At 46.7% G+C, this 26,929-nt stretch overlaps 1 protein-coding gene, 1 long non-coding RNA gene and 3 other non-coding genes across 5 annotated transcripts; all 5 read left to right on the forward strand.

Moving 5' to 3' along the window:
* The first annotated feature begins 23 nt into the window (after nt 1-23).
* Nucleotides 24-1,208, forward strand: LOC135389503 (uncharacterized). Its single transcript, XM_064619544.1, has one exon. It carries the CDS (start codon nt 24-26, stop codon nt 1,206-1,208), a length of 1,185 nt encoding a protein of 394 aa, XP_064475614.1.
* A 14,079-nt stretch (nt 1,209-15,287) lies between these two features.
* Trnat-agu (transfer RNA threonine (anticodon AGU)) lies at nt 15,288-15,361 on the forward strand. Its single transcript has one exon. It is a non-coding gene; the product is annotated as a tRNA-Thr (tRNA).
* Nucleotides 15,362-16,205: 844 nt separating this feature from the next.
* Nucleotides 16,206-16,279, forward strand: Trnat-agu (transfer RNA threonine (anticodon AGU)). Its single transcript has one exon. It is a non-coding gene; the product is annotated as a tRNA-Thr (tRNA).
* A 9,082-nt stretch (nt 16,280-25,361) lies between these two features.
* Nucleotides 25,362-25,435, forward strand: Trnat-agu (transfer RNA threonine (anticodon AGU)). Its single transcript has one exon. It is a non-coding gene; the product is annotated as a tRNA-Thr (tRNA).
* Nucleotides 25,436-26,128: 693 nt separating this feature from the next.
* LOC135387125 (uncharacterized) lies at nt 26,129-26,842 on the forward strand. The gene is made up of 3 exons (XR_010420875.1): nt 26,129-26,177; nt 26,419-26,548; nt 26,650-26,842. It is a non-coding gene; the product is annotated as an uncharacterized LOC135387125 (long non-coding RNA).
* Nucleotides 26,843-26,929: the final 87 nt, after the last annotated feature.

The raw sequence follows: 26,929 nt of genomic DNA on the forward strand, positions 1-26,929 counted from the left end.
CGTACGGAACGGTCGCAGGTAACATGGGCTCCGATGGAGTGACAACAACGGCTAGGCTTAGCCGGGAAAACGGTGTGAATATGAAGACAACGGAATGCCAGGAGTACAGAATTTTTCTGCCGAGTTTGCCTGCTGGAAAAGTTGGAAAAAATACTGTTGTGCTGCATGGTGACATCACCGGACGACCCTACTGCAAGGAAGACTTCAAACCTGCGCTGAAAGAACTGATCAAAGGTACGGAAATCGCGGCGTTTGGTGTTTATCAGTTGAACCATATCTGGCTTTTAACGACGCACAACGAGGAAACAAAACAGAAGCTACTCAATGCAAAAGAATGCATTGTGAAGGGGAAGCGCTGCTTGATTATCGACTGTTGTCAACAGGAAATCGTAGCGAAGCTGCACTGGTTGCCTTATCATGTACCCGACGACAGTGTAAGGAAGGCGTTTGAGGTGTTCGGACAGGAAATAATCGTTAGTCGAGAAAAGTGGACCGACGACTACTTTCATGACGTTGAATCGACAACAAGGGTACTTAAAATGAAACTCAAAGAAGGCGTGACGGTGGACATTATCCCTCACCAGATGAGGTTGTGTGGGAAATCGGTTCTTGTGTCAATACCTGGAAGACTCCCCCTATGCCTGCGGTGCAGGGAGCTGGGTCATGTCAGGAGACAATGCAGGGCTCCGAGATGTAGTAAATGTCGACGATATGGACATGATGATGAAAGCTGTGTACGCTCCTATGCGTCTGTAACGAAGGAGGTGCGTGAAGAAGCTGATGAGAACCTCATGGACGAGGCCGATATGGAAGAAATTCAACAAGACAAACAAGAGGCGGATAAGGAGGGTGATGCAGTAACCGGTGCGACCAGCAGTAAAGTCGACGATGACAGAAAGCTCCTTGAAGCGCAAGTAACAACGCATGAAGAAGATCTGCGGGACGTTCATTCTACTAGCTTCAGCGAACAGAGTTGTGAGGAGGAACATACCGAGCTGGACAGTGAACAAAAGGAAGAAATAAGAAGTGATCAGGCATTACAAGAGGAAACCGTAGAAGATTGGAAGAACACCTTAACTCCAGTGGAGTCATGGGCCTCACGGAAGAGGACAGGTGGGAAGTTCAAAAAACATGTAAAACCAAATATACCATACGACCCAAGGGATCGTGGGAAAGCTCAGATACAGCAAAACAACAATGACGGCTAAGTTATTAGTAGCAACTTTAAACGTTGTAAGCTTAATCTCCAGGAAACGAAAACAGTGGCTACTGGACTTACTGATTAAACAGAAAATTGATATAATATGCATCCAAGAAACCAAGATCACGTCAGTGGAGGAAGAGGATTATCTCATCCAGTTTTTCAAACAGAGCTTTCAAGTTTTCCATTCACGTGCTAGCAGCGGGAGTGGGGGAACGGCAATCCTTGTGCGCAGGAATGAATGGCTGCGAGTCATCCCCGATATAGGACACGACGAAGGTGGGAGGGTCAGTGCGGTGGACTGCTTGGTGAACGATGATATGATTAGATTTATTTCGATCTACGCCCGGAATGACGCCTCCGAGCGAAAGCAATTCTTCCGCTATCTCAAGGATTTCTTGGATACCCCAGCAAAAGTTTTCCTGTGTGGCGACTTTAACTGTGTGTTGACAGTGTCAGATAAGACTGGGAAAGGTGCGATTAACGATGGTAGCACAAGTGAACTGAGGAAAATCATCGAGGAAAACAACCTTATTGATTTTATGTATGTTGCTCCTGAATGCAAGGTGAAATACACACACTGGCAGGGCACCAGTCACGCGAGGCTCGACAGAATCTATGTTTCTGATGAGACAGATACGGAAGACGCGAGGTACAACGTCACGCCACTCTTCATGTCTGACCAAGGGTTGGTTACGGCGGAACTAACTAGACTGCAAAACAGGGTAACACGAAAGAGTAGTGATCTTCCATGGAAATTCAACGAAAGCATACTGGAGGAAGAAAGTTTCATCGCGGAGATTAAAGAGAAAATAAGAGAAGTGATAGAAGAAAGCGTGGACGCCTGTCGCTGGGAGTTATTTAAGGCGGACGTTAAAAGAATTGCTGTCCGGTACAGTCAGCTAAGAGCAGCTGAAAGAAGAGCAGAAGAAAAGGCGATGGTAGACACCTTAAAGATGTTGGTGGTTGAGGAAGAACGAAACCCTGGTATGTTCATTGAGGATATACGTCAATGCAAAAAGAGTATCTTCAAGTTGAAGTTAGAGCACTACCGAGGTGCAATGATCAGAAGCAGAGTAACGACGTTAGAAAGTGAGGAGAGGCCAGCTAAAGTATTTAGAACGTTGGAGAAGAAACGGGCTAATAACAATTCTATAAGAAGAATAAGGAAAGGGTCAGAAGTTATTGAAGACGCCTCTCGGATCGAAGAAGAATTCCTGAATACGTATCAAAACCTGTTTGAAGAACAGTGTTCGGTAAGAGAAAACTTTGGTCAGTACAGTGCCATGCTCTCAAAAATCAGCGAGGAGAAAAGGGATGTAATTAATGCTCCCATAACAAAGTCGGAAGTGGAAAGAGCTATCAAGAAGCTCAAGAAAAACAAAGCGCCCGGCATCGACGGCATAGGCTCCAGTTTCTACATTAAATTCTGCGAGGACCTCGCTCCTGTTATAGTGAATGTGTTTGATGATATACACAGCAGGAAACTTCTTCCTCCTTCCATGAGACGCGCTTTGGTAGTACTTATTCCAAAGAAGACACAACACGAGCAAATTCCTGAAGTGAGTGACTACAGACCAATTAGCCTACTAACAACGGACTATAAAATCTTGGCAAAAATCTTGGCTGAGCGTCTCGCGTATGTACTTCGTGACATCATTGGCGAACACCAGACGTATGGCATCAAGGGACGATCGATCGCAACAAACCTTCATATGATGAGAACAATTTGTGAGGTTGCTAGCACAACGGGTCCCGCTTCAGCAGTTTTACAAGCAGACCTAAGCAGAGCATTTGATCGTGTACGACATGATTTCCTGTTTGCATTGCTTCGGTGGTGCGAGGTCGGGGATTACGTACAAAAATGGGTAGAAATCTGCTACAAGGAACTAGTTATGAACCTTCTCATCAACGGCGAGAAAACGAAGAGCATCCCACTACAGCGATCAGTCAGACAGGGGTGCCCGTTATCTCCTGTACTATTCGCCTTGTATCTTGAGCCGCTGTGCAGAAAGATTATAAATGACGAAATCATTCAAGGTCTGCGGTTGCAGCAGATAGAAATAAAACTTATGGCGTATGCGGATGATGTGGCCGTCATATGTACTTCCAAAAGCCAGATTGCGAGGGCAGTGGGACACATCAAGAATTTCTGCGCTGCATCGGGAGCTGCCCTCAATCTGAAAAAAACGTTTGGTTCATGGTTAGGACAATGGGACAGCGCACCGAGAGATTTCGTGGGCGCAACCTGGTCGACTGCGGTGGGAAGATACCTCGGTATCCGATTTACAACAATGGCTGTACTCAAAGAAGATTGGCAGGCCAGGATCAGAGGTCTCCAAACACAGCTGCGTCATTGGAATGGCAGAAGAATATCGGTTTTCAACCGTAGTTTCGTTTGTAACACGGCGTTATACCCAGTGGTACTCTACCATGCACAGGTTGGTCCGTGCGATTCAGCAACCACGCACAAAGTGCACCGAACTTTTGCGACGTTTATATGGAATTCGCAAATGGAGAAAATGCGAAGGGAGAATCTCTTTTATCCCCTATCCCAAGGCGGTCTCGGGCTAGTCAACGTTGCTGTGAAGTTATTGGTGCATAAGTTCATTTACTTCCGAGACCAGAAGAACGAGGTACTCAGGGGAGCGATACAAAACATCGGAGCTGTCTATCTGTTGGAATGGATAGTGACTACAGCTCGTGTCCTGAAACCGTCAGCAGCTCTGCGGTTTTATAGAGATATAGCCAAAGCTGTCCGATTCTTCACTGAAAGATATTCTTGTTAATATCTATCATCAGTAAAAAAGAAGAAACTTTATTGGGACACTATCAGCCTGTTGCTGCCGCTTCCCCGTTACAGAAGCGTTCGGTTGGGGAAAGAAGCAGATGTTCTCTGCAGAGTTAGAAGCTTCCCGGTGTCAACATCGGCCAAGGATTTCTTTTGGTCATTTCATACGGAAACATTGCCCGTCAAAGTGTGGCGGAAAAGCAAAGGATTCTTCGTCCCGTGGTCACTCCGGTGTGACAGCTGCTATCAAGAGGATGAAACCCTTCCGCACGTCTTTATGGGATGCCGGAAAGCTATTCAGTTCTGGGCGGCGTTAACAACCTTCGTCGGATCAGACACACAACTGGAATGGAATGACCTCAGGTTCCTCAGGGTTAGCAGTGACAAATGCGAGGGGGCGATGGACATTATTGTGCTTCTCGGGCTATATGCGATTTGGAGACATAGGATGGAATTCTATAATTGTGTGGCGGACATCAGGTCTCCATGGAATGTGTTCGTAAGTGCACTGATCACCACAATCAGCGTGATAGAAGCAAAAGATCTGGACGCAGGACGACCTTGGCTGAAGCTAAAGGAGAGGTTGAGGAAAACTCCATATCCGCGGTGGTAGGAACTGCAGGGGAACCAGAAATGACTGAATAGTCATGGAACGAGGCAGCGCACAGTATAGGAGCTCTACGAGCAACTTCTGTCGCACACAAGCTTGCTTTTAGACAAGGGGTCTCACGCCCGCATCTTTCTCGCTCCAGGGAGCGAAAAAAAAGTGTGTGTACAATGTGGTTTTAAATAAATGATTTAAAAAAAAAGGCCCCGTGGCTTAGGTGGTTAAAGCGCCTGTCTAGTAAACAGGAGATCGAGGGTTCGACTCCCTGCGGTTCCTACCTGCCGTGGCTTTCATTCTTTTTCAAGCTTCATACATCAACGCTCTCTGTGAAAGCATGGTTGGAACAGAAAGGCATATATGTTCCATGGTCTGCCAACTGCAGGTTTTGCAAAGTCCCTGAAACCGTTGACCACATCTTTCTTGATTGTACGGAAGCACAGTTTTTCTGGGACGACATACAGATTAAAGTACTGAATAAACGCCTCTCTCTGAATCCACATACAATCAGATTCCTACCATTACATCCGAATGAAGATATACGCTACGATATTATCATGCTGATAGCTATGTATTGCTTGTGGAAGCTGCGTATGGCAGACAGAAATGAAGAGCCATTGGCGTCGCCCATGCAGTATTTTAAAGTAGAAATAACGCAGCTGAAGCTATGCTGCATGCAGCATTTGGAAGCACCACCGTGGTTAGAGCATCTGTGTGAATCGCTGTCCACTATGTAAATTATTACTCTCTGTGTGGGACGTGTTTAACCTGTGCGTTGTGTACCATGTATTTTTTTCTATCCTGTGTATGTATGTAAATTTTTACTCTCTGTATGTGACCTGTGTAACCTGCGTGTTGTGTACCATGTATTTTTTGTATCCTGTGTATTTGGATGCTACGGTGTGCATCATTCATTCATCATACATCACTCATTAACACTGTACAGTCATAGCTTATTTTAATGTTTGTAAATAAACGTTATTACCTGGTGGAAAAATAAAAAAAAAAAGGCGCCGTGGCTTAGGTGGTTAAAGCGCCTGTCTAGTAAACAAGAGATCGAGGGTTCGACTCCCTGCGGTGCCTACCTGTCCCATTTTTGTGTTATTGTCAGTTAGATTCTCTTCTCCACGCACGGCATGGCCTCGTTTTTAGCTCCGCGACATCGCATTGCAATTTGCTTTTTCACGAAAAGGCGCCGTGGCTTAGGTGGTTAAAGCGCCTGTCTAGTAAACAGGAGATCGAGGGTTCGACTCCCTGCGGTTCCTACCTGTCTCATCTTTTGTGTTATTGTCAGTTAGATTCTCTTCTCTACGCACGGCATGGCCTCGTTTTTAGCTCCGCGACATCGCATTTCAATTTGCTTTCCACAGAAAGGCGCCGTGGCTTAGGTGGTTAAAGCGCTTGTCTAGTAAACAGGAGATCGATGGTTCGACTTCCTGCGGTTCCTACCTGTCCCATCTTTTGTCTTGTTGTCAGTTAGATTCTCTTCTCTACGCACGGCATGGCCTCGTTTTTAGCTCCGCGACATCGCATTGCAATTTGCTTTTTCACGAAAAGGCGCCGTAGCTCAGGTGGTTAAAGCGCCTGTATTCCACTTCCGGCGCTTGTGCTAACCGGTTGTGTGCGACATGAGCTCTGTTGGAGCGGCTGTTACGGCTAACCCTAGCCCGGATGAATCGTCTACTGTGCCTCGGAAGTCCTACAGGATGATTATGCCTACGTTACCAAAAGGCGAAATTTCACGTAACACTGTTTTTCTGCACGCGGACCCTGATGGGAGGCCGTATAAAGTTCAAGACTTCATAGCCCCTCTTGGAGTGGCAGTGAACAAGGCGGACATCGCGGGATTCGGTTCGTACCTCTTCAATCATGTGTGGGTGGTTACCTTCCACTCGGAGATGACAAAAGAGAAATTCCGGCAACTTGGCGAACTGGTAGTCAAAGGAAGACGGTGTGTTGTGGTGGACCCAAATTCCAATGACGTTACGTTTAAACTGCATTGGCTGCCAACGAATGTGACTGACGAGGCGGTTCGTCGTTGCCTGTCATTGTACGGGAAGGTTACAGATATCGTGCGGGAAAAGTGGAACTGTGCGGGTCTGGAAGGGGTGGAGACGACGACACGTTCGGTCACCGTGCAGCTTCACGATGGTGTAACTTCGGAGAGCATCCCATACCAACTGAAGATAATGGGTGTGACAGTGCTGGTGTCGGTCCCTGGAAAACCTCCCCTCTGCCTACGATGTAAACAGGTAGGCCATATACGCAGTCAGTGTCGCACAGACTACTGTCGTAGCTGTAAGGGCTACGGCCATCTAACGGAAGACTGTGTCCGCTCCTATGCTTCGATGACAAAGGGCACGTCGAGGAAAAGTAACGAGGAGATGGTAATGGACATTCAAGATACTGAGGCGACCTTGTAAAGTGAAAAGGAAAAATACCTGCACACAGAAGAAAGTGGTCCACCGCAAGGAAACTCATCGATAGGACTTCAAGAAGAGGAGGGAAATGTTTCGCACAAAGACAAAAGGACAGATGAACAACGAAAGATGGACTGCTCACAGGAGTCGACCGGAAAAAGGAAAGGTGCTGAAATTGAGAAAACTTTGGACAGATCCGTTGAAAGCCATTTGGGAAAATCTGATATTACTGGGAAGAAGAAAGTAAAGCAGGTTCAGGTGCTGGAGAGGCAGCTGCCCCTTCAAGAGGTTGGGTTGTCACAACTGGACGACCCAGGTTTCTTCTAATGGTAAACAGCATTGCGATTGTCGGCCGAGATAGCAGTATGATAAGAAAGAAGAAAATAAAACTTGCAACACTTAATGTCGTCAGCCTGATATCAAGCAGACGGAAGCACTGGATTGGAAACATGTTAGCTGCTGAAAAGGTCGACGTGGCATGCTTTCAAGAAACTAAAATTGCAACGATAGAGCAAGAAAGAGAACTTGTTAATTTTTTCCAGTCGAGATTCTGGTGTTATTGCTCGTCGGCGATAGGAGGAAGTGCGGGTACTCTCATTCTTATTAGGAAGAAAGCAGGCTTGGTGGTGGTGGACTGCGTGCTGGACGAGAGCGGACGGCTGTGCGTGGTAGATTTTTTGTTCCGGCAAAATATGATACGGCTTATTTCTGTATATGCACCCAATGAACCTACGGAAAGAAAAGACTTCTTCGCGTCACTGAGTCAGTTTGTGAACGTATCATGGGACGTCATATTGTGTGGGGACTTTAACTGTGTTCTCAAGAAAGCGGACTGCAGTTACAGGCAGGTAAAGAGTGACGTGAGCAGAAAGGAGCTGATAAAACTCACAACGAATGCCGACCTGACCGACGTCGGGGAAAAAATGCCCGGAGGTAATATCGAATTTACGCATTTTCAAGGAACCTCCCATGCAAGGCTCGACAGGTTCTATACATCGGGGCTGCTTCTCCCTATGATTGGAAACTACCAAGTAAAGCCACAGTTTTTTTCGGACCACTCTTTAGTTAGCATGACAGTTCAACGTCAGAACCGTACAAGCAGGGTAGGAAAAGAGAGCAGAACCTGCTGGAAGATGAATGAGAGTATACTGGAGGAAGAAAGTTTCTGCGACAAGATGAGAAGTATGATAGAAGAATATCAGAAAGAAGGAAATGTCAATGCCGTGACCTGGGAAGAATTTAAGCATGCGTTAAGGAAAGAAGCCATTGAATATTCACAAATAAGAGCCTGCGAAAGGAATCAGCGGATAAGGGATCTGATGCGGACACTGACGTCTTTGGCAGAGGTTGAGTGTAAACACCCAGGCTTCTTTAAAGAAGACATCAAGAAAGTTAAGGAAGAAATTCAGAAACTGTTTGAAGAGAAACACCGTGGAGCGCTCATACGAAGTAGGGTGCAGACACTAGCACGTGAAGAAACACCATTTACGATTTTCCGGTTTAAGGAGCGTGAACGAGCAGAGGGCAACGCTATCAAGTTTATTGATACAGGCGAGCGCATCGTCAAGGAGGATAACGAGATTGAAGATATCTTTTATAAACATTACCTCAGCCTTTTTCAAGAGAAGGACAGTGACCGGAAGCAGTACGAAACCTGGTTACAAGGTTTACCAACAGTAGATGAGGAATGTATGGAAACGAACAACGCAGAAATAACGGAAGCAGAAATCACCAAGGTCATCAAAAAATTAGGAAGAAATAAGTCTCCTGGGATTGACGGGTTTGGAGCAGGTTTTTACAAGGTGTTTTCTGAGCAGATATGCAGTATACTGAAAATTGTGTACGACGACATTTTAAGAAGAGGAATGTTACCGCCAAGCATGAGACAGTCACTCACGGTCCTGATTCCAAAAAAGAGAGAGGGCAAGGAGAACCCATCCGTCACTGACTACCGACCCATTAGTGTTCTGTGCACGGACTACAAAATCTTAGCAAAAATTCTGGCGGGCAGACTCGAAACAGCACTTCGGGGAATTATTGGAAATCATCAACCATACGGTCTCCACGGCAGATCCATTGCCAGAAACCTCCACGTAATGAGAACAGTCTGTGAAATAGCCAACTGTACTTCTCAGCAGTTTGCAGTGCTCCAGACGGATCTCAGGCAAGCCTTCGATAGAGTTAACCACGGATTCCTCTTTGCTGTTCTACAGCATTGTCGGGTAGGGGACTATCTGAGTAGGTGGACCAAGATATGTTATAATGAAGTCACCACTCGGCTTTTGGTAAACGGAAAGCTCGGAAAAAGCATACCGATCCGGTCCTCCGTCAGACAAGGCTGCCCACTTTCACCCATTCTGTTTGCCATGTACCTCGAACCCCTGTGCCGCAAGCTAGCTATGAACAAGAATATTAGAGGTGTAGTGATCGGTACAGAGCACGTCAACGTTCTGGCATATGCGGACGACGTCGCAATAATCTGCTCATCGAAACTGCAAGTATGTGAAGCTGTAGGTACCATTCAAGAATTCACTAAGGTTTCTGGAGCTGAGTTGAACTTGAGGAAATCAACAGGAGCCTGGCTAGGGAATTGGACATATACACCGGAGCAGTTCATGCAAATCACCTGGACCACAAGCATTGGAAAATACTTGGGTATTGCCTTCAACGGGCAGGGTACCTTAAACATGTGGTGGACACAAAAAATGAACCTTCTACGTGGAAGTCTGGTCCCCTGGCAAAGCAGATACTTGTCTTTCAGCAACAGGGCATACGTTTGCAATGCAGTGTTGTACCCTGCTGTACTTTACGCAGCTCAGTGTACTAGCATTGATCAACGCTTCCAAGCAAAGTTCCACAGGATTTGTGCGACTTTCATTTGGCGTTCGTCTATGGAAAGTATGAGACGTTCAAACCTCTTCCTTAACCTGATGCAAGGTGGCATAGGCCTCGTAAACCTAACGATCAAGATAAGAGTGCAAAGATTCTTTTACTTCAGAGAACAGAAAGATCCGTTCCTTAGAGCAGCACTTCAAGTTCTAGGCGGCGTATACCTCAGGAAGTGGACAGTAACATCTGAAGATAGAAGCCACCACATTCACTCTTTAACTTTCTATAAAGAAATAGCAAGTGCAATATCCTTTTTTGAGGACCTCTTCTCACAGGATTATCTCGTATCTGTTTCAAGGAAAATACTGTATTGGGACACTATAGCTAAAGGTACCACAACTCCGTTGTATAGACAGTGTAAGCCACCCTACGGCTCACAAGACGTGCTCAGGAAAGTGAGAAGGCTAATGATCCCAACAGGGTCAAAGGATTTCTTCTTTCGGTTCCATTGGGAGGTCTTACCGGTTAAAACCTGGATGAGACGGAAAGGCTTCATAGTTCCCTGGTCCCTTAACTGCGTTGTGTGCCCCGAGGAAGAGGAGACTCTCATTCATGTGTTCTTGCTGTGTAAAAGAGCCATACAATTTTGGGGTGCATTCAGGAATTTCATTGACGTGGACATGGATCTGCACTGGACTCGCATGAAGTTTCTGCATTTGGTGACACACTGGACAGTTTTTTTAATTCTTGCACTACATTCCCTCTGGAGCTATCGCATGGACTATGTTGAATGTCGTGAAGGAAACGGAACGGCGTGGGAGAAGTTTGTGCAAAAGGTGTTATGGACAATTACTGTGCTACCAAACGAGGACTTGGTGGGTTTGTGGGCCGAGGTCCAAAGCAAGATCGAACGCGGTGGAGGCAACCTAAGTTGCCAGGTGTATGGTAGGAGAGGAGCAACTCGTTTGTAAGGCGGAAGCCAGCAAGGAACCGGAAGAAATGTAGGGGGGTTTTACATATTTTAGTAATAATAAAAACGTTAAAAAAACGGTGGTTAAAGCGCCTGTCTAGTAAACAGGAGGTCGAGGGTTCGACTCCCTGCGGTTCCTACCTGTCCCATCTTTTGTGTTATTGTCAGTTAGATTCTCTTCTCTACGCACGGCATGGCCTCGTTTTTAGCTCCGCGACATCGCATTTCAATTTGCTTTCCACAGAAAGGCGCCGTGGCTTAGGTGGTTAAAGCGCTTGTCTAGTAAACAGGAGATCGATGGTTCGACTTCCTCTGGTGTCTACCTGTCCTATCTTTCGTGTGATTGTGTTATTGTCAGGTAGATTCTCTTCTCTACGCACGGCATGGCCTCGTTTTTAGCTCCGCGACATCGCATTTCAATTTGCTTTCCACAGAAAGGCGCCGTGGCTTAGGTGGTTAAAGCGCTTGTCTAGTAAACAGGAGATCGATGGTTCGAGTTCCTCTGGTGTCTACCTGTCCTATCTTTCGTGTGATTGTGTTATTGTCAGGTAGATTCTCTTCTCTACGCACGGCATGGCCTCGTTTTTAGCTCCGCGACATCGCATTTCAATTTGCTTTCCACAGAAAGGCGCCGTGGCTTAGGTGGTTAAAGCGCTTGTCTAGTAAACAGGAGATCGATGGTTCGACTTCCTCTGGTGTCTACCTGTCCTATCTTTCGTGTGATTGTGTTATTGTCAGGTAGATTCTCTTCTCTACGCACGGCATGGCCTCGTTTTTAGCTCCGCGACATCGCATTTCAATTTGCTTTCCACAGAAAGGCGCCGTGGCTTAGGTGGTTAAAGCGCTTGTCTAGTAAACAGGAGATCGATGGTTCGACTTCCTCTGGTGTCTACCTGTCCTATCTTTCGTGTGATTGTGTTATTGTCAGGTAGATTCTCTTCTCTACGCACGGCATGGCCTCGTTTTTAGCTCCGCGACATCGCATTTCAATTTGCTTTCCACAGAAAGGCGCCGTGGCTTAGGTGGTTAAAGCGCTTGTCTAGTAAACAGGAGATCGATGGTTCGACTTCCTCTGGTGTCTACCTGTCCTATCTTTCGTGTGATTGTGTTATTGTCAGGTAGATTCTCTTCTCTACGCACGGCATGGCCTCGTTTTTAGCTCCGCGACATCGCATTTCAATTTGCTTTCCACAGAAAGGCGCCGTGGCTTAGGTGGTTAAAGCGCTTGTCTAGTAAACAGGAGATCGATGGTTCGACTTCCTCTGGTGTCTACCTGTCCTATCTTTCGTGTGATTGTGTTATTGTCAGGTAGATTCTCTTCTCTACGCACGGCATGGCCTCGTTTTTAGCTCCGCGACATCGCATTTCAATTTGCTTTCCACAGAAACGCGCCGTGGCTTAGGTGGTTAAAGCGCTTGTCTAGTAAACAGGAGATCGATGGTTCGAGTTCCTCTGGTGTCTACCTGTCCTATCTTTCGTGTGATTGTGTTATTGTCAGGTAGATTCTCTTCTCTACGCACGGCATGGCCTCGTTTTTAGCTCCGCGACATCGCATTTCAATTTGCTTTCCACAGAAAGGCGCCGTGGCTTAGGTGGTTAAAGCGCTTGTCTAGTAAACAGGAGATCGATGGTTCGACTTCCTCTGGTGTCTACCTGTCCTATCTTTCGTGTGATTGTGTTATTGTCAGGTAGATTCTCTTCTCTACGCACGGCATGGCCTCGTTTTTAGCTCCGCGACATCGCATTTCAATTTGCTTTCCACAGAAAGGCGCCGTGGCTTAGGTGGTTAAAGCGCTTGTCTAGTAAACAGGAGATCGATGGTTCGACTTCCTCTGGTGTCTACCTGTCCTATCTTTCGTGTGATTGTGTTATTGTCAGGTAGATTCTCTTCTCTACGCACGGCATGGCCTCGTTTTTAGCTCCGCGACATCGCATTTCAATTTGCTTTCCACAGAAAGGCGCCGTGGCTTAGGTGGTTAAAGCGCTTGTCTAGTAAACAGGAGATCGATGGTTCGACTTCCTCTGGTGTCTACCTGTCCTATCTTTCGTGTGATTGTGTTATTGTCAGGTAGATTCTCTTCTCTACGCACGGCATGGCCTCGTTTTTAGCTCCGCGACATCGCATTTCAATTTGCTTTCCACAGAAAGGCGCCGTGGCTTAGGTGGTTAAAGCGCTTGTCTAGTAAACAGGAGATCGATGGTTCGACTTCCTCTGGTGTCTACCTGTCCTATCTTTCGTGTGATTGTGTTATTGTCAGGTAGATTCTCTTCTCTACGCACGGCATGGCCTCGTTTTTAGCTCCGCGACATCGCATTTCAATTTGCTTTCCACAGAAAGGCGCCGTGGCTTAGGTGGTTAAAGCGCTTGTCTAGTAAACAGGAGATCGATGGTTCGACTTCCTCTGGTGTCTACCTGTCCTATCTTTCGTGTGATTGTGTTATTGTCAGGTAGATTCTCTTCTCTACGCACGGCATGGCCTCGTTTTTAGCTCCGCGACATCGCATTTCAATTTGCTTTCCACAGAAAGGCGCCGTGGCTTAGGTGGTTAAAGCGCTTGTCTAGTAAACAGGAGATCGATGGTTCGACTTCCTCTGGTGTCTACCTGTCCTATCTTTCGTGTGATTGTGTTATTGTCAGGTAGATTCTCTTCTCTACGCACGGCATGGCCTCGTTTTTAGCTCCGCGACATCGCATTTCAATTTGCTTTCCACAGAAAGGCGCCGTGGCTTAGGTGGTTAAAGCGCTTGTCTAGTAAACAGGAGATCGATGGTTCGAGTTCCTCTGGTGTCTACCTGTCCTATCTTTCGTGTGATTGTGTTATTGTCAGGTAGATTCTCTTCTCTACGCACGGCATGGCCTCGTTTTTAGCTCCGCGACATCGCATTTCAATTTGTTTTCCACAGAAAGGCGCCGTGGCTTAGGCGGTTAAAGCGCTTGTCTAGTAAACAGGAGATCGATGGTTCGAGTTCCTCTGGTGTCTACCTGTCCTATCTTTCGTGTGATTGTGTTATTGTCAGGTAGATTTTCTTGTCTACGCACGGCGTGGCCACGTTTTTAGCTCCGCGACATCGCATTGCAATGTGCTTTCCACAGAAAGGCGCCGTGGCTTAGGTGGTTAAAGCGCTTGAGGCTGGAGGACTTAATTTGGTGAACTTGGAGATAAAACTGAAAGTTCAGCGCTTTATATACTTCCGCGATCAGCGCGCACCGGAGCTGCTAGCTGGGCTACAAAAGCTGGGCACGCGGAACCTGATAAAGTGGATTGCAACCACCGAAGCTTCTATAGGAGTAGCAGGCGGTCTGACGTTCTACAAGGACATTGAGCACAGCATAGAGTTCTTCCTGGAGAAATTCTCGTGGGAATACCTTGCAACGGTCAAAAAGAAGACGCTCTATTGGGACACTGTTACCAGTTCCTTCCCGCCACCTCTCTACAGGCAGCAGTATACAGCGCTCAGTCAGCAAGATGTGCTAAAGAGGGTCCGGAAATTGCCGGTTCCCACCGGAACCAAGGATTTTTATATCCGGTTTCACATTGAAGTGCTCCCAGCAAACCAGTGGCTTAGGGACAAAGGCTTCTTCGTGCCTCAGAACGCAAGATGCGATGTATGTGGCCAAGAAGAGACCATTCGTCACATAGTTTATGAATGCAGGAACGCCATACTTTTTTGGAGCGACTTGAGGGCAACTCTGCGTGTGAATGAAGTTTTTACGTACCAAAGCCTGAAGTTCCTTGTCTTTGCAGACACCAACTACATTGAAACGCTAAGTGTGATAGCAATGGCAGGGCTACAAGCTCTTTGGAAAGCAAGAACAGCACGCGTTCAATGCGATGTTCGCCGGAAGTCATCCGTGGAATACCTCAAACATACGCTCATGTGGACGATATCCCTAATTGGGACAAATAACTTGCGAGACGAGGAAAAATGGACTGAGCTAGCCCCTACGATAAAGCGACTTGAACCAAGGACATTCGGGTGCAAAATAAAACTGTAAGGCCGACAGTGGAACAGACAGGACGGAATGTTGGCAAGCATGTACGAGGCGGTGATTTTAGTGATGTAGTACAAAAGGGATGTACGAAATAGTGGTTTTATAGAAACGCAATAAAAAAAAAAAAAGGTGGTTAAAGCGCTTGTCTAGTAAACAGGAGATCGAGGGTTCGACTCCCTGCGGTGCCTACCTGTCCCATTTTGGTGTTATTGTCAGGTAGATTCTCTTCTCTACGCACGGCATGGCCTCGTTTTTAGCTCCGCGACATCGCATTGCAATTTGCTTTTTCACGAAAAGGCGCCGTGGCTTAGGTGGTTAAAGCGCCTGTCTAGTAAACAGGAGATCGAGGGTTCGACTCCCGGCGGTTCCTACCTGTCCCATCTTTTGTGTTATTGTCAGTTAGATTCTCTTCTCTACGCACGCCATGGCCTCGTTTTTAGCTCCGCGACATCGCATTGCAATTTGCTTTCCACAGAAAGGCGCCGTGGCTTAGGTGGTTAAAGCGCCTGTCTAGTAAACAGGAGATCGAGGGTTCGACTCCCTGCGGTGCCTACCTGTCCCATTTTGGTGTTATTGTCAGGTAGATTCTCTTCTCTACGCACGGCATGGCCTCGTTTTTAGCTCCGCGACATCGCATTTCAATTTGCTTTCCACAGAAAGGCGCCGTGGCTTAGGTGGCTAAAGCGCTTGTCTAGTAAACAGGAGATCGATGGTTCGACTTCCTCTGGTGTCTACCTGTCCTATCTTTCGTTTGATTGTGTTATTGTCAGGTAGATTCTCTTGTCTACGCACGGCGTGGCCACGTTTTTAGCTCCGCGACATCGCATTGCAATTTGCTTTCCACAGAAAGGCGCCGTGGCTTAGGTGGTTAAAGCGCCTGTCTAGTAAACTGGACATCGAGGGTTCGACTCCCTGCGGTGCCTACCTGTCCCATCTTTTGTGTTATTGTCAGGTAGATTCTCTTCTCTACGCACGGCATGGCCTCGTTTTTAGCTCCGCGACATCGCATTTCAATTTGCTTTTTCACGAAAAGGCGCCGTGGCTTAGGTGGTTAAAGCGCCTGTTTAGTAAACAGGAGATCGATGGTTCGACTCCCAGCAGTTCCTACCTGTCCCATCTTTTGTGTTATTGTCAGTTAGATTCTCTTCTCTACGCACGCCATGGCCTCGTTTTTAGCTCCGCGACATCGCATTTCAATTTGCTTTCCACAGAAAGGCTTAGGTGGTTAAAGCGCTTGTCTAGTAAACAGGAGATCGATGGTTCGACTTCCTCTGGTGTCTACCTGTCCTATCTTTCGTGTGATTGTGTTATTGTCAGGTAGATTTTCTTGTCTACGCACTGCGTGGCCAGATTTTTAGCTCCGCGACATCGCATTGCAATTTGCTTTCCACAGAAAGGCGCCGTGGCTTAGGTGGTTAAAGCGCCTGTCTAGTAAACAGGAGATCGAGGGTTCGACTCCCTGCGGTGCCTACCTGTCCCATTTTGGTGTTATTGTCAGGTAGATTCTCTTCTCTACGCACGGCATGGCCTCGTTTTTAGCTCCGCGACATCGCATTGCAATTTGCTTTTTCACGAAAAGGCGCCGTGGCTTAGGTGGTTAAAGCGCCTGTCTAGTAAACAGGAGATCGAGGGTTCCATTCCCTGCGGTTCCTACCTGTCCCATCTTTTGTGTTATTGTCAGTTAGATTCTCTTCTCTACGCACGGCATGGCCTCGTTTTTAGCGCCGCGACATCGCATTGCAATTTGCTTTTTCTCGAAAAGGCGCCGTGGCTTAGGTGGTTAATGCGCCTGTCTAGTAAATAGGAGATCAAGGGTTCGACTCCCTGCGGTGCCTACCTGTCCCATTTTGGTGTTATTGTCAGTTAGATTCTCTTCTCTACGCACGGCATGGCCTCGTTTTTAGCTCCTGGACATCGCATTGCAATTTGCTTTTCCACGAAAAGGCGCCGTGGCTTAGGTGGTTAAAGCGCCTGTCTAGTAAACAGGAGATCGAGGGTTCGACTCCCTGCGGTTCCTACCTGACCCATCTTTTGTGTTATTGTCAGTTACTAATGTTAATGGTACTTTAGTGACCATTGCATGGTTGTTGCTACGCTCGGTGAGACCCAGAAGAAAAAGAAAACAGAAGGCAACCCATGGAAGCTGTGGAAACTCAATTGTAAGCTTCTGGAAGACGAGGCATTTGTCAATTTTGTCAAAGACCAAATTGTGGAAGTTATAACTTCCGCGTCGTCGTGGTCCTTGGCATGGGAAGACTTTAAGCTGAAACTTAGGGCCTACGCGATACAAAGAAGTAATGTGCTGGCGCATGCCTGTAAGGGACAGGAGGAAGGACTCAAAAGAAGACTGTCTAAAATAATACAGCTAGAATCTTTAAACCCAGGAGAGTTCCATCAAGAAATGGAAGCAATAAAATTGGAGCTGCAACTCATTAATGAATGCAAATGGGAAGGTGCTCGTGTAAGGTCCAGAATGCGCTATTTTCTACCGGACGAAACTCCTAGCAAGAAGTACCTCTATAAGGAACGACAACACGGAAGCGGAAAAAAGATAGATAATATTGAATATCAAGGCAAGGTAGTCAGCCAGGAGGAGGACATACAGGCAGTTTTTTTGGTCACTATACGAAACTACTGGGCATGACCCATGGACGGCAGGTGGACACAGATGAAAAGCTGGGAGAGTTGAAATTACTGACTTTGGATGGAGAACAGCGGCAGTTTCTAGAAGAGCCCATCACGAGACAAGAGGTCCTCGCCGCCATACGTTCGCTCACTAAAAACAAAACCCCAGGACATGATGGCATCAGTGCTGAACTTTACCAAAAGTTCAGCGATCACGTCGCCTCGATACTGTGGAACGTTTACCGAGAAGCTGAGGAAACTGGCACCTTCTGTTCATCGTTTCGCCGTACACATACTGTGCTCATTCCGAAAAAGGTAGCGCCGGGAAAGGTGCCCCAGGTGACAGATTACCGTCCGATAACCCTGTGTAACGTGGACTACAAAGTTTATGCAAAAGTGCTTGCGGCAAGAATTCAAAGAGTGATACAATCAGTAGTGGGGGATCATCAGGTGTGCGCCATCAAAGGACGTAGCATTCAAATGAATATTCACGTGCTTCGAACTATTCTGGACATTGCAAGAACGGAAGGTGATCAAGTTGGTGTTGTCCAAGTAGATCTGTCCCAGGCATTTGATAGAGTTAACCATGCATACCTATTCTCGGTGCTAAAGAAAGTTGGTTTTGGTGACATAATTACAGGCAGGCTCAGGTTGTGTTATGATGACGTGTCAACGAAGCTGATTTTAAACGGTAATTGTAGTGACCCGATACCCGTTAAATCATCGGTGAGGCAGGGATGCCCCCTTTTCCCCTTGCTTTTTGCCTTATATCTAGAACCGCTATGCCAGGAAATTATCAGTTGTGTAAACATGAGAGGGTTTAAATTAGGTAGTTCAGAGGTAAAAGTGCTTGCGTATGCAGATGACATTGCTGTAGTGGTGGAAAACAAGCAAAGTGTGAATATGGTGTTTGAAAAAATTGAGCATTTTTGTTCTGTATCCGGTGCCAGTGTAAACAAAGAAAAATCACTTGGAATATGGGGTGGGGTCTGGGGAACAGCCCCAGAGATGTACGCTGGTATAAAATGGCAAACTGTACCTGGGACGTACCTAGGAGCCCCGTTAGGAGAGAGCAAGAACACGAACGGCATGTGGAATGAGATCACAAGTAGACTGCGTAAACAAGCCTTCGTGTGGAAGCAAACCACGCTTTCTATCTTTCAACGTGCAAGTATTTGCAATATCTTCATGCTTGCTAGGATCACATATCTGCTGCATGTCATGCATTGTTCTCGCGCAAATATACAAAAAATGCATAGGATTTTTGCAACTTTTGTGTGGGGTTCTTCGTTTGAACCGATGTCTAGGAACAACTTGTTCAAAACGTTGGAATGTGGCGGGTTGGGCTTGCAGCATGTCTTTGTTAAGAAGGTTGTAATGAGGGTTTTGTTTTACCGGACTAAGGCACACGCTCTCCTAGAGCATGTGAAGCAGTGCATAGCGTTAGATCATTTGCCTCATATAACAGTTGCAACAAGGATACGCCATGTTACACCCAGCGGATTCTTCAGAGAAGTTATAGAAAGCGTCCAGTTTTGTTTAACGAGATTTTCATGTGATTACATTATGTCTGTGTCAAAAAAACAGTTGTATGGAGACCTGATCAACGTGTTGTTCCCAATGCCAATGTATAGGAGCATCCCACACGAGTGGCCTGGAAAAGATATACTGTGCAGGGTAAAAAGGATGCCAATCAGACCTAATCTGAAAACGTTCTTTTTTAAGCTGCATACTGGCACGCTGCCCGTAAAAACGTGGCTCGAACAAAAAGGCATATTCGTACCATGGAGTACGAATTGTAGATATTGTAAAGTACCAGAGACTATAGACCATGTGTTTATTGACTGTACGGAGGCGGCTTTTTTGTGGGATGATTTAAGTAGGGCTATTGATGTACGACTCAGGCTAAACCCTCATACAATACGATTCCTCCCCTTAATTGAGAAGAATGGTCCGAGATATGATGTTATATGTGTTATTGCTATGTTTTCCTTATGGAAAGTACGCATGCTGGATCGAAATGAGGAACCTCTCATGCCTCCCATGTTCTTCTTACAAAAAGAGTTTCAGGTATGATGACCATGGCACGACACAGAAACGAGACTCCAACTTGGCTTACATCCGTATGTGAGAAGCTTGTTACAAAAAGACACAATTCACTGTAAATCTCACGGTTGCATATTCATAATGTATATATTCATCTAGCACTGATGTAAATCACATAGTGAGCGAAATAAAGTAATTTTGTTCAAAAAAAAAAGCGCCGTGGCTTAGGTGGTTAAAGCGCCTGTCTAGTAAACAGGAGATCGAGGGTTCGACTCCCTGCGGTGCCTACCTGTCCCATTTTGGTGTTATTGTCAGGTAGATTCTCTTCTCTACGCACGGCATGGCCTCGTTTTTAGCTCCGCGACATCGCATTGCAATTTGCTTCTTCACGAAAAGGGGCCGTGGCTTAGGTGGTTAAAGCGCCTGTGATTCCACTTCCGGCAGCGGAAGCGTAAGGACGTGGGAAAAATGAGCTCCGACGGAGCAGCGAACACGGCTAAGCCTAGCCGGGAAAACACCAATGTTTCATCGTCTTCTACCTCGACCGATAATTACCGGCTTCTGCTACCTACTCTGCCTACAGGAAACATTTCAGGGAATACGGTTTTCCTCCACGCCGACCCGTCAGCGAGGCCATATAGGGCTGACGATTTTGCGGATGGTGTGTTTGCGGTGATAAACAGGGACAATGTTGCACAGTTCGGGGCATACTTGTTCAACCACGTTTGGGCTCTGACGTTGCATTCTGGGCTACCGAAGGAGAAGCTGGCAGCAAGGAAGGAAATCACTGCGAAAGGCAAGAAGTGCTTAACTATTGATCCAAATCAGAAGGATACGCAAGTGTCAATCCACTGGCTCCCGATGCACGTGCCAGATAGTGCAGTCATAAGTGCCCTTAATGCGTTTGGTAAGGTGAAGGACATACAGCGTGAAAAATGGCGGTCAACTGCATTTGAGGGTGTAGAAACCACGACGCGAAAGGTCAAGATTGTCCTGCGGGAAGGAGTCTCAGTTGACAGCATCCCGCATATTATGAAGATCGTGGGGGGACAAGTGCTCCTCGACATTCCAGGCAGACCGCCACTCTGTCTACAGATGTAAGAGAGTGGGCCATTTGAGAAAGCATTACAAAGTGCCGTGGTGCAAGTCATGCCGAAGATTTGGCCATGAGACGGAGGACTGCGTGGACACCTATGCTTCTAAAGCAACAGTAGTCGACGAAGATGGTGCGACAGTGGAATTGATGGATGTTGAGGAGTCAACAAAAGCAGAAAACAAGGAGCAAGAAAGCCCCTTTGGCGCAAAAGAGGCAAATACGGATCATCAACGTGTGAGCCAGCCACCCACTGATATCCAAGTCAGCACTAATGCGCATAACCCCGGTCAAAGCCAGACTGCGGCCCCCATCGATGGAGAAGAATCGGTTTCCAAGGCTGACCGTTCGACAGAGCGTGACAATATATCGAGTCTAATACAGGGGGCGCCCCAATGCGATGCAGGGAAACCGAGCAGCAACCAAGAGCGGGAGCTACCAGGCTACAAGGACGAACTAGAATCAAGTCGCAACAAGGACGAAACTGCAAGCTGTAATGAGGTTGAATCATTGCAGGGGTCAGGCAACGCTCTGAACGAGGGAATATTAGAAGGAGGGAAGAGTGACCGTAAGTGGAAAGAAGTCGGAACAGGCCTAAAACGAACAAGGTACACACCCACGCCGATTATTACCCCAGAGGAGAGACGACGGCTACTGAAAGAACAGAAGAAGTAAGTCGGACAAGCCCACAAATATGAGCAGAAGCGATTGTCTGAAAATAGCTACTATTAACGCCAACAGTCTGATAAGCAAAGAAAGGAAAGCCTGGTTAATGGACGCCGTACTGAAAAGCAACACAGATGTTCTCTGCGTGCAAGAAACCAAGATTTCGTCAAAAGAACAAGAAACTGAGTTAGTCAAAGCCTTCCAACGCGGGTTCGTCGTGCTACATGCCGCGGGAACGAAAGGGAGTTCGGGAACTGCAATCTTCGTCAAAAGGTGCAACAAAATTGCGGTTATCGACTATGAACTAGAACAGAATGGCCGGGTTGTCTGCGCAGACTGTCTCTGGAGGGGTGAAATCATTCGAATTATTAGCGTTTACGCTCCCAACGAATGTGCGGAACGAAAGTTATTCTTTGAAACCAGTGTGAGGCATTTTGTGGACACAGCATGCAAAGTGATTCTGGCAGGGGACTTTAATTGTGTGTTGAGGAAAGAAGACTGCACTTACAAAACAGAAAAGCGAGATAGCAGTGTGACTGTGATAAAAAGGTTGCTGCACGAACACGACCTGCAGGACAGCGGAATCGTAAAAGGCAATGGACAGATAAGATTTACCCACTGGCAAGGAGACTCCCATGCTAGATTAGACAGAGTGTATGTGTCGGGCGAAATCAGTTTCCAGTTGAGCGAATACAATGTCATACCAATGGCTTTCACAGATCATGCCTGTGTAAGCGTTAAACTGAAAGCCGATAAAAGTGGACCCAACCATTCGCGGAACACAACATGGAAGATGAACGAGGAAGTTCTTGAAGACATCAGGTTTGTAGAGGAAATTCAAAGAATGATCGCCAACTTAAAGGAAAAGGGAGTGGATGCACCTTCCTGGGAGAGATTCAAGGAACAGGTTCGGGTCAAGGCCATCGAATACACAGTTATGAGAGCGGCAGAAAAGAAGATGAAAATGAGTGTGCTCACAGAAAGCTTATGCACTGCTTTAAAGGAAGAAGAAATGAATCCCGGAAGTTTCATGGAAGATGTAAAAGAAATAAAGAGGCAAATCCTAGAGGAGATGAAGCAAAGGTTCATAGGAGCGTAAATAAGAAGTCGGCTGCAAACCATTGAAAGGGATGAAACGCCGAGCAAGGTCTTTCTTGTCCGAGAAAGGGAGAAAGTAAAAAGAAATGAAATCACTAGACTCATGGTGGACGGCACAGTTCAGGAAGGCGCAGACATGGTGCAAGCTACTTTTCTGGAGCACTACAAGAACATATTCAGTAAGAAGGTGGCGGCGTATGCAGTGGAAGAGGATCTTTTCAGGCACGTGCCCAAAGTGACAGAAGAGGGAAAAGAAAAAGGAGAAGGGAAGATAACAGAGAAAGAAATTCAAGCTGTAGTGAAAAAGCTCCCAAGAAACAAAGCACCGAGGCCGGATGGTATTGGCTCTGCGTTTTATAAGAAGTTCGCTGCGGAAATAGGTCCCATCTTAGAAACCGTCTTCGAGGACATGAGAATAAGAGGTCTAATGACGCCATCGATGAGGAAGAGCCTTACGGTTTTAGTGCCAAAAAGAAAGTGCCTGCAGGAGAGAATACAGACAGTGTCCGATTTTCGTCCAATAAGCTTGTTGTGCACAGACTATAAAATACTAGCAAAGGTGTTGTCACGACGGTTGGAAAGTATCCTGGACAAAATCATTGGGAAGCATCAGTCGTATGGCATAAGGAAAAGGTCTATAGCAACAAATCTGCACATGATGCGAGTGGTAATAGAAACTGCAGCGGCAACCAGCTCCAAGTTCGCGGTTTTTCAGGCAGATCTCAGTCAGGCATTCGATCGAGTGTCTCATGCTTTTTTATTTGATCTACTACGTTACGTCGAAGTAGGACAGGACCTCCGCCGATGGATCCAAATCTGCTATCGAGATATCTCGGCACAGCTTGTGGTTAATGGAAATACAGGAGAGAGATTTCCCATCACTAACTCTGTACGGCAGGGATGCCCAATGTCCCCCACACTCTTCTCGCTATACCTGGAGCCTCTATGCCGTGCAGTCGTGAAGAGCCAATCAGTCAGCGGCCTAAATGTAGGGCAGCGAGAAGTCAAGTTACTGGCTTTTGCAGACGACGTGGCGCTCATTTTCGCAAGTGCAGGACAAGTGGAAGCTGCCTTCGGAATAATCAAGACCTTCTGCGAGGCGTCGGGGGCCAAGATCAACCTCAGCAAGTCAAAAGGAACCTGGCTCGGTGATTGGGAAGTGAAGAGCAACAGCTTTCTCGGCATTGAATGTACGGAAGCAATAGGGAAATATCTCGGCGTCAACATTGATGAGGAGGCAGGGGACATTGGTAGATGCAAACCTAAGCTGAATGCTATGCACGACAAGTTGCAGCCCTATAGAGGACGTCAGCTCTCTCTGCTCAACAGGAGCTATATATGCAATACAGTACTATATCCATCGCTATATTACTGGGCGCAAGTGATACCACTGAACTCTGATGTTGCGCAGCTTTTTCAGAGAACATGTGCTACCTTCGTGTGGGAGTCGAAGTTCGAAAGAATGCGAAGGACGAACACGTACTGGCCTCTGCAGGCAGGAGGACTGAACGTCGTCAACCTGGAGATAAAGATCAAAGTACATCGTTTCATCTTCTTTAGAGATGAGGCACGGCCTGAGTTACGCGCGGCAATGCAAAGCCTAGGAGCCACACACCTGATACAGTGGATTGTGACCACTGCGACACCAGCGGCGGAGACAAAAACGCTACGTTTCTACAAAGAAATCGAGCAGAGCATAACCTTTTTCCTTACGAAGTTCTCGTGGGAATATCTGGCAAAGGTGAAGAAGAAAACGCTGTACTGGGACACAGTGACCAGTCTGTTCCCTCCGCCGCTGTACAGACAGGACTTAGCTGCTTTAGCTGCAAATGACGTGCTTAAGCGCGTGAGAAGCCTACCGGTACCCGTGGGAACAAGGGACTTCTTCGTACGGTTCCATATTGAAGTACTCGCTGTTAAGGTCTGGCTCCAAGGAAAGGGATTCTTTATGCCACAGGAACCAAGATGTCATATTAGTGGAGAAACGGAGACCCTTCGACATGTATTCTGGGATTGCAGAAACGCTGTACTGTTTTAGGGTGACCTTCGAGCCTCGCTGGAACTAACTGAGGATTTTTCATTTGAGACTCTCAAGCTGTTAGACTTCAGAGGACAAGTTCACGAAGAAATGAGGAGCGTCATCGTCGCAGTGGGACTGCATGCCCTGTGGAGAGCACGTACGGCAAGAGTTGAGTGTGATGTTAATGCCAAGTCGCCAGTAGTTTACATGAAGAACAAGCTCGGGTGGACACTGTCCCTGATAGGCACCGGAAGGCTCAGGGATGAAGAAAAGTGGAAAGACCTAGCCCCTGTGATCATGGCGCTGCAACCCGAATCCTTTGGACAACGCTTTAGGCGTCGTAGAAACCGTGGGATAAGCAGAAACAGCAAGTGGTAGGAAAGAAAGTGGGCGTCAGAGCGCCACTATGGGGTTTTAAATATCCAATACACAAGTTGTGTATGAGACGTTTTTATGAACAATAAAATGTCAAAAAAAAAGTGGTTAAAGCGCCTGTCTAGTAAACAGGAGATCGAGGGTTCCTACCTGTCCCATCTTTTGTGTTATTGTCAGTTAGATTCTCTTCTCTACGCACGGCATGGCCTCGTTTTTAGCTCCGCGACATCGCATTGCAATTTGCTTTTTCACGAAAAGGCGCCGTGGCTTAGGTGGTTAAAGCGCCTGTCTAGTAAACAGGAGATCGAGGGTTCGACTCCCTGCGGTTCCTACCTGTCCCATCTTTTGTGTTATTGTCAGTTAGATTCTCTTCTCTACGCACGGCATGGCCTCGTTTTTAGCTCCGCGACATCGCATTTCAATTTGCTTTCCACAGAAAGGCGTCCTGGCTTAGGTGGTTAAAGCGCTTGTCTAGTAAACAGGAGATCGATGGTTCGACTTCCTCTGGTGTCTACCTGTCCTATCTTTCGTGTGATTGTGTTATTGTCAGGTAGATGCTCTTGTCTACGCACGGCGTGGCCACGTTTTTAGCTCCGCGACATCGCATTGCAATTTGCTTTCCACAGAAAGGCGCCGTGGCTTAGGTGGTTAAAGCGCCTGTCTAGTAAACAGGAGATCGAGGGTTCGACTCCCTGCGGTGCCTACCTGTCCCATTTTTGAGTTATTGTCAGGTAGATTCTCTTCTCTACGCACCGCGTCGCCTCGTTTTTAGCGATGAAAGAATCATTCATCGTTGATTTCTTAGGCAATTTGAGGCTTTGTTTGTATCTGTCCCTTCTATGTTGTTCCAGCCTCAGAACATCAGTTTCTCTCTCGCATCTCGGGACATCGCATTGCAATTCGCAATGCGCTCAAAGGGCGCCGTGGCTTAGGTGATTCTGCTTCCGGTTATCAAAGCGATCAGACGTACGAACATGAGCTCCATAAAGGAGGTGTCAACGGCTAGGCCTAGCCGCACTCTAAAAAAAGGGAGTCGAAAGAGAGTATTAAGCAATTTTACACCCCGTGCTGCGGATGAACTCTCACCAAACACCCTTGAAACTCCTCGTTTTTGCATTTCCATGTTTTGATGCTTTAATAACTCCCTTCAACCTGCGCTTTACTCCGTGGCGAGAGTTAAGCGCGACACATCTGCATATTCCTGGACAGTTTTCCTCCTTGCCATTGCGCAGTCTAGCAACACTGATGTCGAGGCCGTTGAGTTTGAGCGTTTGAGCTCTGCGGCGTGCGTCTCTCTCTGCTTGTCGTGCAGAGACTTGTTAACGGTCTGTTGGACCACTGAATAATATTTTCTTCCAACAATAACGTTTTTCAGCATGCTGAGGTGTAATGAGTGCGACGACTGCAAGTCATATAGCTGCATGTCCTACCACTATCTACTCAAGGTAAGTCTCCGTCCTGTGAAACGTACTTTCACGTATACGTTGCTTGCCTGTACTTTGCTCACAAATATATGGTTGAGAGTTTCTTTCTTTTCATAAGCTTGGAAGTACCTTTTTGTTGTGTTCTAAAGGAACTCCGCTAAAGGAATTTTGACAATTATCAGGCCATCTGAATGACGATAGTTGAAATGTGATTTTAGCTAGGACACTGCGTTCATGTTAACCAATGTTAACTATATTGCAGAATAGTCTGACTTTAATGGCACGCACTGCAGATGACGAAGGTGATAATTTCCCCTGAAAGGCCAGCGTAGCTTGGCATGACATTCAAGTGACAAACTTTGAAGGTGGTGTGAAGGAGGTCCGCTGCGCTGGTAAGTTTCAGTGGGTACTGCTGTTCTGTATTAATATTTCATTCATATGTATCCCGTCGATGATAAGTGGTGTCAGTGTTGAGTTCTAATGCTGTGGTTAGTAAGTTTCAGATTGACCAGTGGTGTGCACAGCACAGTGGAAAAGACGATGAAAAAGCGCTGCTCCACCTCCACAAAGGAAGAAAGTACTATGCAAATTGCAAGGAAGAGAAGGGCAACGGTTGAACAAAAGGGTAGGTCCAATGCAGTGAATTAAATCCCCATTATTTTCTTCTTCTATTACATCACATCACAGTGCTGGACAATAGCTTACGGAACACGCTCCGGAGCATATCTTCCTCAGCGTGACACGCCAGCAACGAATGGCACCTATAGACTTGC

Source organism: Ornithodoros turicata, chromosome 3 (assembly GCF_037126465.1).
Source record: "Ornithodoros turicata isolate Travis chromosome 3, ASM3712646v1, whole genome shotgun sequence".
In the NCBI taxonomy this organism is placed as follows: domain Eukaryota; kingdom Metazoa; phylum Arthropoda; class Arachnida; order Ixodida; family Argasidae; genus Ornithodoros; species Ornithodoros turicata.